This window comes from Zeus faber (assembly GCF_960531495.2).
Source record: "Zeus faber genome assembly, chromosome: 1".
Taxonomy (NCBI): Eukaryota; Metazoa; Chordata; class Actinopteri; order Zeiformes; family Zeidae; genus Zeus; species Zeus faber.
Window position 1 is genome coordinate 59,325,101 of NC_137193.1, and position 18,489 is coordinate 59,343,589.

General features: G+C 46.0%; 1 protein-coding gene across 1 annotated transcript in view; it reads left to right on the forward strand.

Moving 5' to 3' along the window:
• Window positions 1–18,489, forward strand: part of dennd1b (DENN/MADD domain containing 1B) — a gene marked incomplete at its 3' end in the record, with an annotated part of 109,854 nt that overhangs the window by 22,949 nt on the left and 68,416 nt on the right. Inside the window, 2 exon segments of the mRNA XM_079997989.1 lie at window positions 16,791–16,840; window positions 17,937–18,056. Coding sequence (XP_079854115.1) covers window positions 16,791–16,840; window positions 17,937–18,056 — 170 coding nt within the window.

The window sequence follows — 18,489 nt, forward strand, 5'->3', positions numbered from 1 at the left end:
TGTCTCGCTACAGTGTTCCCTCTTTCCTTTCCACATTTTTTTTCACTCCATGTCTTTCTCCCACCCCTATCTGCTGTTCCTTCTCCCTTCTAATAGCAGCAGGAAATCGGTAATCAAAAATAAACTGAAATTTTCCATCTCGCTTCTGCATCTTAGCCACAGACACACGGAGGAAAGTCATGACTGTAGAAATTACCTGCCAGTGACTGCATGCAGCAGGACTACTGATTTCCCACTGACTTTCCTCGCCTACAAATTAATGTTGAAGGCTCTTCCGGCCATAAATGGCAGGGAATTTGAAATTCGAAACAAGGTTGTGAATTTGTTTGGGCGATGAAAAATGCTATACATTTAATTCTTCTAGGATTACCTACTGCATATTGCAGCAGGTTATCCAAAGTAGTTTCATAACGATGCCGGTCTTCCAGTTTGTTCCGTACATTCCTTAATTTCTCAGTTATCTCACTGCCTTGCCAACATTGCAGCAATTAAGTTTCAGCCACTGTTAAATGTGCTGAGACAATATGAGAAGATGGGTGCTTAAAACTGAACCAAAAATGATCCGCTATTGCCGCCCATTCACACAGACCTAGTTGTAGCCCCAGCCTTTGAGTGGACATACTGAGATGGTGGCATAAAATATAGATTCAAGACCAAAAATTCCTAAAAAGAGACAGAGTAGGGGGGAACGAAAGAAAGGGGGAGGGAGGTCTCTTGTGGCTGGTGAGCATTGCCCCTGACATGGCAGCACCGTCAGGAGAAGCTGCCTGACATGCTGTGATTGGTGACCGAGAGTGTAGGATATGACGGGGGAGGGTGCAAGACAGCTCAGGTAGAGAGATGGCCAATAGAAGTAGGGGGGAGTGGGTGGGAAGGTAGCACAGAACTCAGAGGCCGAAGTAGAGGCAGAGCAGCCAGTGGATCGGACCTGATTGGCTGCCCACAGTCATTGGGGAGCTGATCAATGACCCTCCCCGGGTGGGGGTCGGGTGGCAGGGAGGTAAGGGACCATAGTGGTTGTAGGGGAGTGATATGCTGGGGGGTGAAAGGGGGAGTCTGGAGAGGCTAAGGCAATGGAGGGGGAGTGGACTGCCTGCCATAGAATGATATGTGGTCTTGGACCTAGGCACTCAGATAGCACTTGGGGAAGCCAGTCCGAAAGGAAGGTAACGGCGTTGAAAGAGGAGGATAGACAAATGAAGCCTTCCCAGGGCTGAAGATGGGTGAAGGCAAGATGCATTGCCAAAGGGAGGGGCCAATTGGAAAGGGGAAGTCATTGAAAGTGTTAAGTGTAAAGACCCCTAGAGCTGATTGAGGAGATCGCAAAGAGAGGAAGGAAGTGGATCGGTGAAGGAAATGATAGGAAGAGTGAAAATCAAGTTTATTTAGATCGGGCCTGAATCAAAACATCAATCATTAATCTTTTTCATTCTAATATTCATGCGGTCATCCATGTGCTGAGTAAGCTTTGGCCTGCCAGTCTGTGAAACCTATTCAAAATCCCTTCTAATGAAATTACGATTAAAGAATCAAAAATAAATAAAATATTAAAAAAAACAACATAGATGGGTCTTTTTTTTCATTTCCATCAGAAAATTACATTTGGAAATATAATGGGTCATATTTGCTTGTTTGCATGTGCTATGGTTAAATGGCATCAGCTCATGGGAAGGTGTGTGTACCGTAGGCCGGGCTTGACCAAGGGAGGAGCTAGGGAGTGGAAGAGGGAGTACTCCGTCGGAAGCGTGAGGAGGAAGATGACGCGCTGCGGATGGCTGTTGAGCACGGCCATAGTTTGCCCGGATGTTGCTTCTGTGCTCAACTTGCAGCCATCTTTTGTAAAGTCAGAGCAGCAGGGCACAGGGTGAGGAACACTACCAGTTAGGAATACATGCTGTGTGTTTGTGTATTTTTGTGTGTGTGGGTATGTGTCTGCAAAGGCCTTTAACAGTGTGGGGGTGTATTTGTGTACATGTATGCGTATGATGTCTGGATGTGTCACCGGGTCTCGTCTTTTCCCTTCACTGCACCCTGACAGCAGTGTCAAACAAGGCCCTGTATGATCTGTGTATGTGTGTGTGTCTGTGTGTGTGTGCATGTGTGTTGAGGTTGATTGTGTTTTTATTCCTCTCTCTAACCCTTCCCTCCATGTTCCCCGGGGTGTTCCAGGGTCTTGCCTAATGGACAGTCTCGCCCCACTGAGCTGGCCTTTGGCTCGGGCACTGAGCCGGACGCCTAACTAGGGCCCTTTGTTGCTCATGGGTCCTGATTGCGCTGACCTCTGGGCTGGCTTCCTGGGAGAAGAAGAGAGCAGAGAGAAGTGGAGAGAAAAGAGGAACGTGGAGGGGAAGTGTTTTTACGCCTCGCTGCTCCCATCTCTCCAGCAGCGCCCCAGTGAATGGCGTAAAGAAAGCCTGGCTCGGTTGGTGGAGGAGAGGGCTGTCTGCTGTCGGTGCTTCACCGGGCTGCGGCCGACACAAAGTAGCTTCAGCTACACCTGGGGCCGTCAGAGTTTGTCCCCCTTGATGCACCTTTGGAACAGCCACTCCACCACTTTTGCAAGGAAAGTGTCTCGTAACAATTAAATTTGATTTCGATAGAAAGGACCACGATTTTCTATTTGACATGCCATGAGATGGCGAACTATGCGATTCTATATTACATTATATATATATATATATATATATATATATATATATATATATATATATATATATATATCTCACAGGGCTCCACACTAACTTCAAAAATTGGTTGCCAGGCTGGCAACGCGGCATCAGCTTTTGTTTGCCGAAACTGAAAATATGGTTGCCATTTTTAGTTATCTTATATTTTGACTAATTAACATCCTGTGCAGTTATACGTAAGCTTAATAATGAAAATGTGACATAAAATAAATTTTAAAAGCGTTATTACAGTAACCAAACCGAACTAAATGGTGTTTTATCTGATATTTTACAGAAACACAAGTCAAAAGAGGCAAGAGCCGTGATAACACTAACTCTTCAGATCACACTTAGCCTGTCTCTCTGTCTCTCTGTTACACCCACATGTACAGATATATGCTCACCACATAGACAGAAGGAATCTCAATGGTCCTGTTTCTTCCCTCATTGTAAACAATGGTAAATTCTAATTTGCATATTTCCTTTTAAAAGTAGCTCCCCACTCTAGGGGCACGGTGGGACAGTGCTTACACTGCTGCCTCATGGCAAGTAGGTCCTGGGTTTAATTCCCACCTCAGGCTTTGTTGGTACTGTGCTCGGATGGGTTATCTCTCGATTATGGGCCTTTCTTTGTGGAGTTTGCATGTTTGTGGGGTTTCCTCCATATAACATCATAAGGATCACCAAAAACATGCACAAGATTGTCATCTGACCAGGGAGGGATGTTTGGAATTGTTCCCCTGGTGCATTGGTGTATGCTGCCAACTCCTCCTGGCTGCCCCCCCTGAGTAAGGACAGGCTGGGATGGGTTAAAAGCTGCATATGCAGCTTTCTTGGCCCAGCACTGTGTGTGTGTGTGTGTGTGTGTGTGTGTGTGTGTGTGTGTGTGTGTGTGTGTGTGTGTGTGTGTGTGTGTGTGTGTGTGTGTGTGTGTGTGTGTGTGTGTGTGTGTGTGTGTGTGTGTGTGTGTGGCCACATGGGTGCATGCATTGTGGTGTGTGTCCCGTGCGATTAATACTTCTTCGTCAACAATCGGTGATTGTCGATATATTTGTACTGGTGGGTGTGCGTGGGGCGGGGCCACTTGGGTGGAACAAAGATTTTCATACGGCATGGGGCTTCAGCATAGCGGAGATGGCTCAGACCCTCTCCATTATGCATCCTTGGACATTTTTAAGTGCATGGGAATCCTGTCGTAAATCAATGCAACGAGAACATGCATATGGCCCAAATTAAAACTTAACTTCACATGATGATCTAAATGATCACTTTAAACATACTTGATTAAGCCTTACCAAATGATCTTAACAGTGGCAGGACATGCTGTTGTGTGTCGGGCCGCGGATCCTGTGTCGACGGGTAGGGTGGGGCGGGTACGGTATTGCACGTAACTGAAAATCAAGACTTGTGCAGTACTCTGCAACAGGCTGGCTGTGAGTGTGTGTGTGGAAAGTGGCTGAACAATGGCTGAAATGTCGTGTTGCGTGCAAACGTAATGTATGTGCAGGATTAACTTTATGTAGGTAAAAAAATAAATAAAATGTTGAAATTGGATTTTCCAGTTTTCTGGGTTTGTATTTATTGTTATATATTATAAAAATAAAAAATACTGAACAGGTGGTTGTTAAAAGAGCAAACCAGAGGCCACAAAATGATTGCCAATTTTACTCTGGTTCTCGAGGGCAACCGGGCAACCAAGCTCTGCATAATGAGACTGGCTACCACCTTTTCAGTATACCAACTGATGTAAATAAGAAGAAGTCAACCAGTCAAAAAGGGGATAAAGTTATTTCATAGATGACTGCGCCACAGGAACAGAGAGTTTAGAATGGGGAACAGTGAGCCGGCCCATCATGGGACACAATACTGTTTGGCTTTAATTTGTTTCGCTTTGTCCTGAAATACTGAATGTCCAAATAACATGGAGCACTTGTAGGACAGCCATTTTATTGTATTTGAATTTAAAATGCAATGCTAATGTGTCGATGGTATTCAGTGCAATGAAATGACCTTTGTGCTATTACTGCACAGAGAGTAAGGCAAGCGATGTTTGTAAGTAGACAAGACTCTGCTCTGAAACCAGCGAGGCCAGATAACCGCATAGTGATTGTGCTGCACACAGAGCTGTGAGCTGATTAATATGCATCATTTCCTCAGCCACTCCTTACAGGGTTCAATGGTAGCAACTAGCCACACACACACACACAGAGAGAGAGAGAGAGAGAGAGAGAGAGAGAGAGAGAGAGAGAGAGAGAGAGAGAGAGAGAGAGAGAGAGAGAGAGAGAGAGAGAGAGAGAGAGAGAGAGAGAGAGAGAGAGGAGAGAGAGAGAGAGAGAGAGAGAGAGAGAGAGAGAGAGAGAGAGAGAGAGAGAGAGAGAGAGAGAGAGAGAGAGAGAGAGAGAGACTGTCTGATGGGAATGAGATATGGTGAAACAGAGGAGGAGGAAGAAGAGGATGGTGCTGCGATGACCTGACCCTCTCAGCTAGATTCCATGTACATCTGTCAATGAGACGTCCTCAGCCAAATGTTTAGGAGCCAGTGTAGCACAGCAGCTCCCCTGCTGAGCTTCAATGTATAGTGTGTGTGTGTGTGTGTGTGACGCCATGTGTTAGAGGCAGGCCCACACTAGGGTTCACACAGCCGAACTGAGCCCAGTGGGAGCTGGAAGCTTAAAGAGGGAAATCCCCCCCGGCTGCCTGGTTCTACACACACACACACACACACACACACACTTTCTCCTGTTCCCTCTCTCCATCTCTCCTCCTGGCACTTCATTAATGAAGCCCCTGCTTGCGTGTTTGGGGCATATGCAGCTTTCTTGGCCCAGCACTACGTGTGTGTGTGTGTGTGTGTGTGTGTGTGTGTGTGTGTGTGTGTGTGTGTGTGTGTGTGTGTGTGTGTGTGTGTGTGTGTGTGTGTGTGTGTGTGTGTGTGTGTGTGTGTGTGTGTGGAGTGAGACTTCTCCCCCTATCACATGGTAATATATTCAGTGGAAGATCTCGGCAGCAGCATAATACTGCCGCTCTCCCTGTCTGAGCCCATCTGTGATATGTAGAAGGGACGTCAGCAGGACAGGGTATTAGCACCAGAATAATGCACACTGTTATTGTTGACTCCAAATACTTATTCTCCATTCAATATGTCCCTGCGATCCCCCACTCATCCTCCCACCACCCCCGCTTCACACCGACTCACCCACTGTGGAATGATTAATGGGTGTATGAAAATGGACTTTATCCATTAGGTATTTTTACAGTGCAACATTATATTAGAGGTGACTCATTGAACACCGATTGATGAATTTGTCCCGCTTTTCCAGCGAATGCACCCATACAAATAAGGGTACTGCATGAAATGCTATACCAGGAACTATATAAAGCATGTCGCATAAAATAATAAAAAAAAAATGTGACTTGCTTTTCTGCTTTCTTTTTTTTTTTTTTTTTTTGTTAACAGCAAGCACGTTAAATGTCTTAAAAGGGAAAAAAATGCTTCATTCAATTCGGTATTAGTAGGGAAAAAGTAGAACATTTTTTTTTTGTTGTTATTGCAATCATTATTCATGTTATTGCCTTTTTTTTTTTTTTTTTTTTTTTACTTTAAAAACACCCTCCCTCGCTACCCATAGGTGGCACATCTTTCCCAGGGACCTTTCCATCCCAGAGGGAGTGAGACAAGGTGTTGGGAACACGGCGTAGAGGGTCGCTCCGGGCCGAGGCTCGGGGAATTCACTTTGTCCTTGTTTATGCCTTTGCTGTGCTCCGAGGGCCTTCCGAGTCCGGAGGTGTGCTTCGCAAATGACCACTATTTCCAGCTTTTACCTATCGAGGTGATGTGCGCTGACGTGCGAGCGCGGACACAAAGACCCGGCTGTCAGCTGTTAGCGAGGGCATTCCGAGGCCAGGGAATCAATCTATCACCTTCCACACCTCCTGAAGCAGAGCTCCACGTTACTCCGGGACTGTTGTTAACCAAAATAACCTTCCTCATCCACAGACACTCTCCGCTGGAGGGGTCAGGGTGAAGAGAAACCATGACAGAGATCCCTCCATCCTCTTTTCTCCTCTCCCTCCCTCTCTCTCCTCTTGGCACAGGCAGAGGCAGCGGAGGAACAAGCAAGAATGTGAAAATGTAACGCCCCCGTGTCAATTTGAAAGTGCACCTCGTCGCCCCCCCCCACACCCCGCCCCCCCACCCCACTACCCTCCCCTGCCCCCACCCCTCCTACCCTCCTCAAGTAGCTCTGGGCTTTGGTCCGCCTCTGAAGGCCGTTCTTATTACCGGCGCAGAGCATGGGTCAGGATGGCAAGCCAGCAGCATACTATTAAAGCCTAATGAAAGGAATCTCTGCAGGGTCTGAGGGCTCCGGTGGCCAGAGGAGGCTCTGCCTCGGCTCATTGTTCTCCTGCTGCCCTTCTTCCACTTCTGCAGGTTTATGTTTCACTTCTAAATCTGGATCCTCTCCGCTGTCTCTCTCCCCCTGTCCGTCTTTCCCCCATCTGTGTGTCTGTCTGTTCTGTCTTTCCATCCAAACCTTTTGTCTTTTGTTCTCCCCATCTCTGATTCTGACCTTGTACGCCAGGTCTTTGTGGGTTTTTTTTCTCCTGCGTGTTTTCCGTTCATGCTGATATCCATGTTGTAGTAGAGTAGTTAGTTCCCCCGTAAATTTATTTGGTTTTGCCGTAAAAGTAGCTTTGTGAAAAATTTTGTTGGAATCCTTTTCGAATAATCTTAGCCTCCAAAGAAAAACGGTAGAACCTGCTGGAAGATTTTGAGTGCTTTAGGACCCAGTAGATTCTACGTCCACTGCAGTTTAACAGAAGGCTCAACTCACTACCTTGCTTCTGCGTCTTGCGGCTAATAAATCGGTGAAGCGGGGTAGAAGCTAGATGTAACTAGCTGAAAGGTACAATATGTAATTTCTGCCTCTAATGGCCTCTCAATCAAAACAATAACAAAAGTAAAAAAATGTCGTGAAGTCATGTGGGATCATGGGAGCTGTTGTCTTCACCCGGACGGCTTCGGCGACAGGACGCGACTAACGGCAATAAAAAATCGTGCTCCATCAAACAAAAGTTAGCAGAGTAATAGTAGAGCAATACAAACAATAGTACAATGCGGCGGCTGGCTAATGTTAGGTACTTCGAGTCCCCTCCTCACTCTCTGACTGTCATCCAGTGTTTCCCACGTTGCGCCGGAACTTGACGGGCGACCCAATGAAATAGACAGTTACATACATGCATTTGAAAATTAAAAAAAATCTCTGGGTTTGAAAATTGGAAACATTGTAAGTGTACAGCTCAACAAAATATATAACATAGGTCTAGTCGTTTTTAGAAATTTTAATGTGGAAAAGTTACATATTGTCCCTTTAACTCCTTACTTATGCAGAGTAAAGGCGTACTCAAGACTTTTGAGGTGCAGTAGCCTGCGTTAGTACTAGCAGTAGTCTTCATTCTCATCTGTATTATTGCTGTCAAATGTTGATCTTTGGATAGACATGCATCGAGTACTTGAGTCTTATGTTTTTTTTTAGGTGGATTTAGTAAAGTATATAAAAGAACACAACCGGTTCTAAGCCATAAGCAGGTGATGGATATCAAATGAAAGTCCAGGAATGAGAAGGTGGGGTCTGACCAGAGAGGTGGTGGTTACTACCTTGCTGTTATAACTATTCCTCTACTTTTTAAACTACCCGAGCTGCCACAGTCGTTCCTTCTCTTCACTCCAAAAATGCAAGGTGAGCTTGACCATCTCATTTTAGGGTGTACTTCATCAATTACTCTTACTGAACACTGTACCGACCCCATTGGTTTGGGCTGGTTAGATCATAATGCATTAGGTAGTATCAAGCTTGTTTTTTATTTAATATTTGACATGCTTGATAATCGTTTCTTTGTTCTTTGGATATTTATTTACATTATATCCTTCAATTCTGCCTGGTATTGTGCTATCCAACGCTACTTGATGCATTTCTATTCCTGTTTACCGATCACTCTGCGTCATTGGAGAATTGTGTTGCGTAAAAGGAACAATGGCCGTTCACTTGACATGGAGGTTTTGAGGCCACTGAAGAGACGGCAGGTTTGTTGGAGATGTTGTTTATTGAAGCTCACAGACGAGCTGAAGCTGACTGCTGAATGGCCATCGTCACCTTGAAGCACTAATTATTTCACAAACACTCTTTTCACTCAAGTTGTTATGACGGTTGTTTGTGGCTCGGTGTTTTCTGCACTTTTACTCCCAACGCAATGCGTTCCGCTATTTCCCAATCATGGTTTCGTATCTTTATCCGTTTTTGTATTTCATTTATTTATTAGTGTTTTTCCCCCTCCCTCACCAAACCAAGGCTCAGCTGTCCTTGTGCCTTTTTACGCGGTGCAAATGAATGCATATCCATGCAAATTCTTAAAAAGAGATACCGGGAATTTGAATATTTTGCTTAAAGCTGCACCCGGGCCGACCCTGCCATTCGGTGTTTGAAAGCGGCGTGTCTGTTTGAATACTGAGGATCTCTCTTTGTCATGTTCGCCAGAGGGGCTGGGTGAGCGAACCAACACGGGCAGGATGGGCAGAGATCGACTGGGTAGCTGCACACAGACGGACTAATTGGGGAAAGGGGGGCGAGATGGAGGGGCGGGCGGGACGGGATCTGTGAAGACGACAGGGGTTTCGGCGAGGGAGGTGAAAAAGGACAGAGTGTGGGGGGTGGGTGGCGGGGCGGCTGAAGGGAACGGAGGGAGAAAGGATGGGAGGTAGAGGAGAGGTGATGGAGAGGGCACGAGAGAGAGAGAGAGAGCCAGAGGATAGGGTGAGGGAAGGGGTTAGAGCAGGCGCCAGGGTTTCCAGCGCTGATGTGCGGGTAGCCCCGCCGACAATGTCATTATACTGTAAGAAGCTGGGGCTGAATAACCAGGCTACCTGCCTCCTGCCGTCCGCCGCAGCCCGCAGCCTCCATTTCATTACATTTTGACAGTCAATTAGGGGATGACTTCCATGGAATCAGTTAAAGCTCGGAAACGAGTTCTCAAACTTGCACATTAAAGAAAATTTTCAGTCACGCGCCGTTTTTTAAACGTTCATGAAACGGGTAAACAAAAAAAACCCAGACGAGCAAATCCTACGAGTTTAATCTCCTAAGTGACTGAACGATGAGCCTGCTTCTGAGCCGCTACCACTACTGATCAAGTTGGCCTATGGCCACGGGATTTATTTATTTTTTAATATTGCGTACAGTTTGACCTAGGTTTACTCATTTAAAAGACAACCTTAAAATAAACCTTTTTAATGAGACCGTTACATTAGAGATGAGCGCTTTAGAAAATGGCATTTTTGAGTTTTGGAACCTGTTTTTTTCCCATTAGCCTAAACTATCTTCCAGTATTTGTATCTTATAACTTATAAGTATACAGTATAACGTTTTACCTTGTTAATAAGTAAGTCAATAAGTACCTTGTTACTGTTCTTGATTACATTTTTCAAGTATCTAGTATCAGTGTCCTTACTTAAGTATATTATTTTTTGAATTTTACTCCACTACATTTCAAAGTAAATATCTATTTACTTTTTACTCGACTACATTTCTTACACAGTTGCATTACTATTAGTATACTGATAGTATTTTTTTATCTGGAATAATATACTGTATGTCCTATATCAGGAACTGGATCTATCAACTGCTGATGTAGAACAGATTATCAATGATGAATAAGATCCATATCCTAGTAAATGACTCTGGCCGTTTCTCAATACCAAGTACGCGAAGTCCGGACTTGCGGACTTGGTAGTTCAGACTTGGTAGTTCAGACTCGGGAGTACAGACTCCCGGGGACGGGAGAACGCAGGACGGTCATTCTGCAAAATGCATTCTGGGATACTTGGCTGTCCCAAGTCCACACAAGTCACCACCGATGCATCCTCGATAAAACGGGCGAAGCAAGTCCACATCTGGGCATTTGGACTGGACTGGACTTGATGCAGACTTTTAATTGGATCAGTACTTGGGCTGCGACTGATGACCTTTCACAAGTTCACAAGAACACAAGTACAGACAAGAACGCAGATTGAGAAAGTGTCTATGACACCACCTATACTATTTTAATTTAAATTGTAATCAGGATATACATGAGTAGTACATGAGTACTTATCTGCAGAAAAAAGGCCCAGTGGCACTTTAACTGTATTATAGTCTCTGTTATATCAGGGCACAGGATATGACAAGTACTTTTACACCTGAATTTCCCCCTGTAAATTATTAGAAAAGTCAAAATTTCAATGTGGTACTTTTATGAGAGTCATTTTGTATCTTTGTGGGTATTTGTACTTAAACTTGAGTAAAAGGTCTTAGTACTTTTCCACCCAGTGACCTATATAATGAGTTCCACTGCATAGTAGCGGTAGCGTATATAACTGAGAATAGAGCCTGTGTACAATAGACCCAAAAGTTTAAAACCCAGCACCATCTGATGAGTTTATGCAGGGAAAGACTGTCTAATACTCATTAGCAAGGAACTGGAATCGTTTTACTTTAAAAACACCCTCCCTCGCTACCCATAGGTGGCACATCTTTCCCAGGGACCTTTCCATCCCAGAGGGAGTGAGACAAGGTGTTGGGAAACAGTAAAATAGAGTTTGAAAAAGCTTTTTTTTTTTTTTATAAACAATATGGAGGAGGACTGTTTTCCAAAAAAAGTACTTCGGACGCATTTTGATTTCTGAATGAATCTATTATTAATTATATCTGGTTCTATTTGGGCAAGTCAACACACACTCTGTAATCCTACCAATGCTGAGTATGAGTTTGTTATGGGTATGAAAGATTTTGCTTTATTAAAGAAAAACCCATGATGGTCCTACTTGAGTGAGCTTTTTGAACTTCTACAGCTTCTGGTTCTCCATCCACCGGACAACCAGAAGACTCAAGACTCGGAACTGGGCGGAGGGAACCAACTGACCCGCTATGTTTTGAGTCCATCATTCCTGATTGGACCTACGGCGCACATTGGCGTCGGCTACTGATTGAAATGCGCAACCCCCCTAATTTCTAATGCCATCGCCGGAAAGTTGTCGGGAGCATGAATTCACAGCCAGATTTAATAACCCGGTCCCATGTTGACTTGTATTGATACCGCTAACCAGGTATTCTACTCCGCCTCAGATAAAGGATTTTGTGGAGCCCTTTAACTGAAAAGTACAAAGGGAGTCAAATGAAACCCAGTAATGATGCGGTGATATCAAGATCTGCACATGAAGACCATCATCACATACTGAATGAATGCGCTGCTATTGTATTTTATTTTTTCCTTTACAAACACACCACTGTCTGAAAAAATAACGATATTAAGGAAAAACTTTTTGTCCCCCCCCCTTTCACACCATCCTCAGATCTGATTGCAAGCAAAGATTTCCTGGGAACACGTAATTTAATAATTTGCGTTTACAAGGTTAATGCCACCCCCCCCCCCCCCCCCCCTTCTTCTCCCGCCCCCCAAGCTAGCCCTCCACCTACCCTGTTCCTGAATTTTAGAGGGCTCTGGGGTCCAAGCTGAGTCACAGCGGCTACCTGGCTCAGTCTGGTGGCAGTGACGGGGGAATACAAAACAGGGCACCGGCTTAAAGCCTAAGACCCCCCCAGGGAGGAGTTACGCAGCCTGGGGAGAGGGGGTGTGAACCGATCTCTCTCTCTCTCGCGCGCCCTGCTGTTTAGTCCATTTCTCCGCCACCTTCCCCTCCCCTACCTCCCATGTGGTGTTCATGTTACCTCTCCTCCGCTCTTTCTTTCTACCTCCACTTTTACAATTCCCCCTCTCTTGTGCTTTTTTCCAAACCTATTTCTCACTCCTCCTTTTTCCCATGTCCGTCCCACCCACCCTCTCTATCTCTTTCTTTCTATTCCCCTCTCTCTCTCTCTCTCTCTCTCTCTCTCTCTCTCTCTCTCTCTCTCTCTCTCTCTCTCTCTCTCTCTCTCTCTCTCTCTCTCCCCCGACATCTCTCCCACAATTTGTCAGCGCCTTGGGAAGTGAATATTGCTTGTGAAGTTCACACCCAAAATGAAACACCATGGCCAGCAGTGGGCTGAGCATTTAAGTCGCTTGGAGAAGAAGGATTTTTTAACTGGTTGACATCATCCCTGTCTGCTGGCTGGGATCTTAAAAAAAGCCCTCATTTTGGTCACTGTGAAAGTGGTTTTCGCAGACGGGTTTTCCTCTTTTTTTAAATTGCAGTGATGGAGAGCTTTGTGGCTCTGCGGGGACCCTGTGTGTGTGTTTGTGTGAAGGAGCGGCAAGCCTTCGCGTACATTTACTGCCTAAACCTAGGCCCTAAATATCATCTTTTTTTTTTTTTTTTTACTCTTTTTTGGGGGGGGGGGGGGTTGAAAGAGTTATAAATGCAGCGTTGCAGCCCGGCGCTGTGTGGTTTGTTGTCGGCGTTCCACTGCAGTCTGCTGCTCTGTTCTGCCGGAGGTACAGCAGAGAGCTGCGCTGATGGCGGACCCCTCCGCTGGGGGAACCCACAACACTCTGTCTCGCTGAGTGATACCCCCATCTTCTCTGGCGATAAACAACGCACACAAACACACACACACACACACACACACACACACACACCCGCTGTCTCAGAGGCCTAGCCTTGCAGCCCCCTCACCAGCCTCCCCCTCGCACTGACACCCCAGCGCTGTAAATGTATTAGCTGCTTCATATTCTTTTGTCTTGGGAAAATAGGGTGTGTGTGTGTGTGTGTGTGTGTGTGTGTGTGTGTGTGTGTGTGTGTGTGTGTGTGTGTGTGTGTGTGTGTGTGTGTGTGTGTGTGTGTGTGTGTGTGTGTGTGTGTGTGTGTGTGTGTGTGTGTGTGTGGGCTTCCTTTACTAAGCAACAACCGTGGTAGAGCACCTTCACCCCCCCCAAGAGTATGAAATTCCTGTCTAAAAATCCCTGCGGTATAGGGACCTGTAACGGAAGGCAGGAAGAGAAAAAGACAAGAGGGATGGAAAGAGAATGAGCACAAAAGAGAGAGGCTTGTTGTCAGGAATCCAGGTAGGGTGAGGGGAGCGGAGTGACAGCGGAGACAAAAAGAGAACGCAAGTGGAATCACACGCGAGCTGTCACTTTGCTGGTTTCGTACTGAGCGGGGGTTTTGGAGCGGTAATGCTGTTTTAGTTCCGCTAAAACAACACTTAAAATCAGCCGTTCCCCCGGTTTGAGGTGGCTTTTGTTGAACCAACTTGCACACAACTCGTGCAATCTTGGCGCTCTTGCGACACCGTCGTTAGAGCTGTCGACGAGGTAACCAGGATGGAGTTTGGATTTTAGTTGAAGCGCCTATGTTGGTGGTGAGAGGCACATTTAGAGTTTGATTTCAAGGCCGAGCTTCTGTCAACGTAAACATTTCATACTTTCATGTAAAGCATTGACTGTCCTAAGTTTGGATTTCCCATAGATGTTACTCTTTTGGGGACGATACACGCTAGCTTTGATATAATATTGATATCGCGATATGCAACTATAAATCATCTGGGATTTAGATTTTCGTGATATTGTGAGACAGTTTAATGCTGCCTTTAAGGCTGAGTTATCGTGGTTATACCATTTTTTTTACTTATTAAACTGTTCTAGTTTCTGTAATGCTGCGAATGAATGAGCCAATAGTCATCCCCAAATTAGCGTCAAATTAGGTACTCATCTCTAGATGTGTATAATATACAGAAAATGTGTGTGTGGCTCCTGCTTACATTGCAGCAAACACACACAAGCTTCCCTCCTGGTCACTGAGCAAACGCCTCTACCTGATGTGAGTGGAGCAAATCTGGCAAGTCAAATGTTTTTATTTGTAGAGAAAGTGTGTGTGTGTGTGTGTGTGTGTGTGTGTGTGTGTGTGTGTGTGTGTGTGTGTGTGTGTGTGTGTGTGTGTGTGTGTGTGTGTGTGTGTGTGTGTGTGTGTGTGTGTGTGTGTGTGTGTGTGTGTGTGTGCACACCATATGCAGTGCAGCAGGGACGGCTCTCTGGAACATATTGCTCTGCGTGCATAGTGGTTAATAATAGTAGCGGGTGCGTACAACAGCACTGGCAGCTCTGATGTGTGTGACAGTTTTACAGCGCACACGCCAAGACGCACGCACACACACACACAAATGCAAAAAAGACATAGTGGAGACGGAGACCCCCTCTCTCGCCGAGTTCTCAATTTTTTCACAGATCCTGATAAGTTAAAAACAACCACCTCCCACCCGTCCCCTCCTCCCGCTCCGGCAACCCTCCAGCTCCATACGCAGGCGTGCGCGCGCGCACACACACACACACACACACACACACACACACACACACACACACACACACACACACATACACACACACACTCACAGAAACATATAGTTAAGTCAGCCACCCACCCACATACATACAGTATGTGTCACACACACACATGTACAGAAACGCTCAAATGCGCTCGCTTAGCCAGGGAGCACACCAAGAACGCCGGTCACACGTCACAGACGCAGACGTGACACCAACATATACACACACACCCACCCACCTCTGTCACATTTCATTGTTGCTGTTGCTTGTTTGTGGCTGTGTTGTCTTGGTGTGACGCAGGAGGGGCTGGGTTGTGGGTGTGGGTGTGACGGAGGGGGGGATCAGGGACCGCTGCCCACAGTGTTATTTTCTTTTGTTTTGTTTTTTTGGCGACAGTAGCCTTTGACAGTGGCAGCAGGGAACACTTTCCAAGTCTTTTGGAGGTGCCTCACACAATTCGGGTAAAAGGGATAGACTGTCAATGAGACAGTCAGACATACAGAGGACGAGATGGATAGTCTGTTGTTTTGCTCCAGTAGAAGGGGGATCAACAGAGAGGGGGAGACGGACCCACAACCTGATTCCTAAGTCCTCAGCAATCGACTCAGAGCCAGTTCTGCTGACTGAGAGACTGGCAGAAAGACAGAGAGATGGACAGACAGAGAGACAGACAAACAGAGCTGTAGACAGACAGACAGACAGACAGACAGACTGAGCATCAGACCAACAGAGAGACAGACAGACAGCCAAACAGGGGGACCTGGTGCTCAGTTGCTGTGTGGCTGGTCTGGGGTAGCCAACCCATATGGTGCCCCTCTCTGTTTCGACTCCCTGTATAAATCCGTAGACCCCCCCCCCCCCCCCCCCCCCCCCCCCCCCCCCCCCCCCGATCCCAAGCGCACACAGGCCCCCCACCCCAGCAGCCCACAGGGGAGGTGTTGGGAGGTAGAGCCCTGAAGGCTCGCCTCCCCCCGTCACTGCAACTCTTCACCCCTCAGAGCTACTTAGCCCATTGTCACTACAATCTGCCACCAAAGCCCCCGTGCTTGGTGGCAGATCTCTCTCTCTTTCTCTCTCTCTCTCCCTCTTTCTCTCTCTCACACGCACACTTGGCACCCGATAATCGATGAACTTATTCGGTGCCAATTATTCCCCCACCCCCACCCACTGTGCACCCCCCCCAATAATGGCAGAGTGTCCCGTCGCACTCAACTGCCAAATGAAGTGCTTTGGATTGCCTGTTCACCGGGATTAAGTGCATTAGGAAATGGCTTGTTTTGATGGCGGATCCCTATCAGTGCTGGTAACAATGATCCGTCTTTTGTTGGGCCAGCTGATAGTTACCCACTTAGGGTAAAGTGAGCCTGGGGTCGGGCCCGGCGATACGGAACATTCTATTAGGGATTTCACTTCACACCAAATTGGCTCAGAGATATGGATATCAAATCGTCTGCTTACAAATTCAAAATCCCCTGTTTAATAATTCAGCTGAGGTAATGCAATAGTAATGTAAAGTGTATCAGAACAAAACTCTTTGATTCACGATGATACCGTACCACCGAAACACAACAAACAATAATTTATAACTCATAACAATTACATATAGATATAACAATTTAATTATTGCCCAGCACTAATCTGTATGGGTGTATTGAAATGTGTGAGTTGTTTTTCCCCCCCCTGTGATATACATGGTTTTCTAAGTGTGTGTGTGTGTGTGTGTGTGTGTGTGTGTGTGTGTGTGTGTGTGTGTGTGTGTGTGTGTGTGTGTGTGTGTGTGTGTGTGTGTGTGTGTGTGTGTGTGTGTGTGTGTGTGTGTGTGTGTTTTCTCAGGAGGTCCTGCAGACGGTACCAAAGTTCTGCTTCCCCTTTGACGTAGAAAGGTATGATTCTCTCAGCTTCCCTCTTTTTCTGGCCCTGCACCCCCAACATAGACCTCTGTCACACATCTGCACACCAGTCGTCCACACACACACACACACACGCACGCATGTGCAACACATATAACTTCTATGCAAGCACATAAAAGCATGTCCACTTCCACGCGTGTGTGTGTGTGTGTGTGTGTGTGTGTGTGCGCGCGCACGCACACACGCACACACGCACACACACACACACACACATCCACTAGCACTAGCATGTACATATAGAAACACTCCTCCCCCTTGCAAACATGCGTACGTGTGAACAAGGAAATGAGGTGAGCTGTGTCACACAAGCGTGTTATGGTGAGCTGTAAATCACCAATGGTGTCAGGTAGAAACAAGCCATTCACTGACGCCCCAAAAAAGAGAATTACTGCTTAGCTGTGCGTGCGTGCGTGTCGGAGTGTGTGGCACAGTGTGTGTGTGTGTGTGTGTGTGTGTGTGTGTGTGTGTGTGTGTGTGTGTGTTGCTTTTTCTGAAACTAAAAGGTTGACTCTCAGTTAAACGAAAGTCATGACGACGATGATGATGATGATAATAATGCAATGATAATGATGATATCCATTCATAATAATCCCAGTAGTTCCAGTGGAAACACTGATTCTTTTATGGAAGCTATTTTACGTACATTAAGATAATACCAGGCTGATCTGGCGAGCAGCACCCTGCGGATGACTGGGCTTCTCATTTCCACTGGGGGAAAAAATTACACGTTAGACGTCTGATCGTGGAGGGAAGAGTCTCTGCCGCTTCACTGAAGCTGAGCTGCTGCCATCTAGTGGCCAAAACCCCCATCAGCCTGTACAGTAACATGGCATGGGATGACGAAGGCTTTCCACAGGCTTTTCAAACTAGCAGCACCAAAACGACCTTAGCGTTAAGTCGGGACCTTGTTAGATCCAAGCCCAAGGTGAGAGAGTGAGAATGTAGTTTGTATGAATGGAGCACGAATACATTTCCGCATGGTCCTGTTCATTGGCGAATGTGACTGTGACTCTGTGTGTGTGTGTTTGTGTGTGTCTGTGTGCGTGTGCGTGTGCGTGTGTTCTCCCAGGTTGTCCCACAATCAGGTGGGGCAGAACTTCACCTTTGTGCTGACCGACATCGACAGCAAACAGAGGTTCGGCTTCTGCCGACTCACTCAAAGCTGCCGCGTCTGCATATGCCTCCTCAGGTAACACACACACACACACACACACACACACACACACAAGCAGCGTGCTCATACCTTTAATGAGTAATAATATTGTGCTGTCAGTGTTCTCTGCTTAATGTGTTTAAGATCAAGTCGGCTTTTAGGGAGGTCCATGAAACCGAAGGGAACACCAACTTTGTGACTTTTAACTTATTCTACCTTCAACACACACACACATTTTCAAAACAAAAAATATTTATTAAAATTTCACAAACATCAAAATTAAACATAGAATTAGAATTATGTTGTACATGACAACTGTAGCTAATGCCGCCCTTCTTTTTTTTTTTTTTTTTTTTTTTTTTTTTTTGTGCTGCCTGCGTTTCATCAGGTCTCTCATGATTTGGATTTTTTCAAAGGGAATTGGTAGAAGTGAATCAGTTGTATCCCATTAGCTCCAATATTTCGTAAT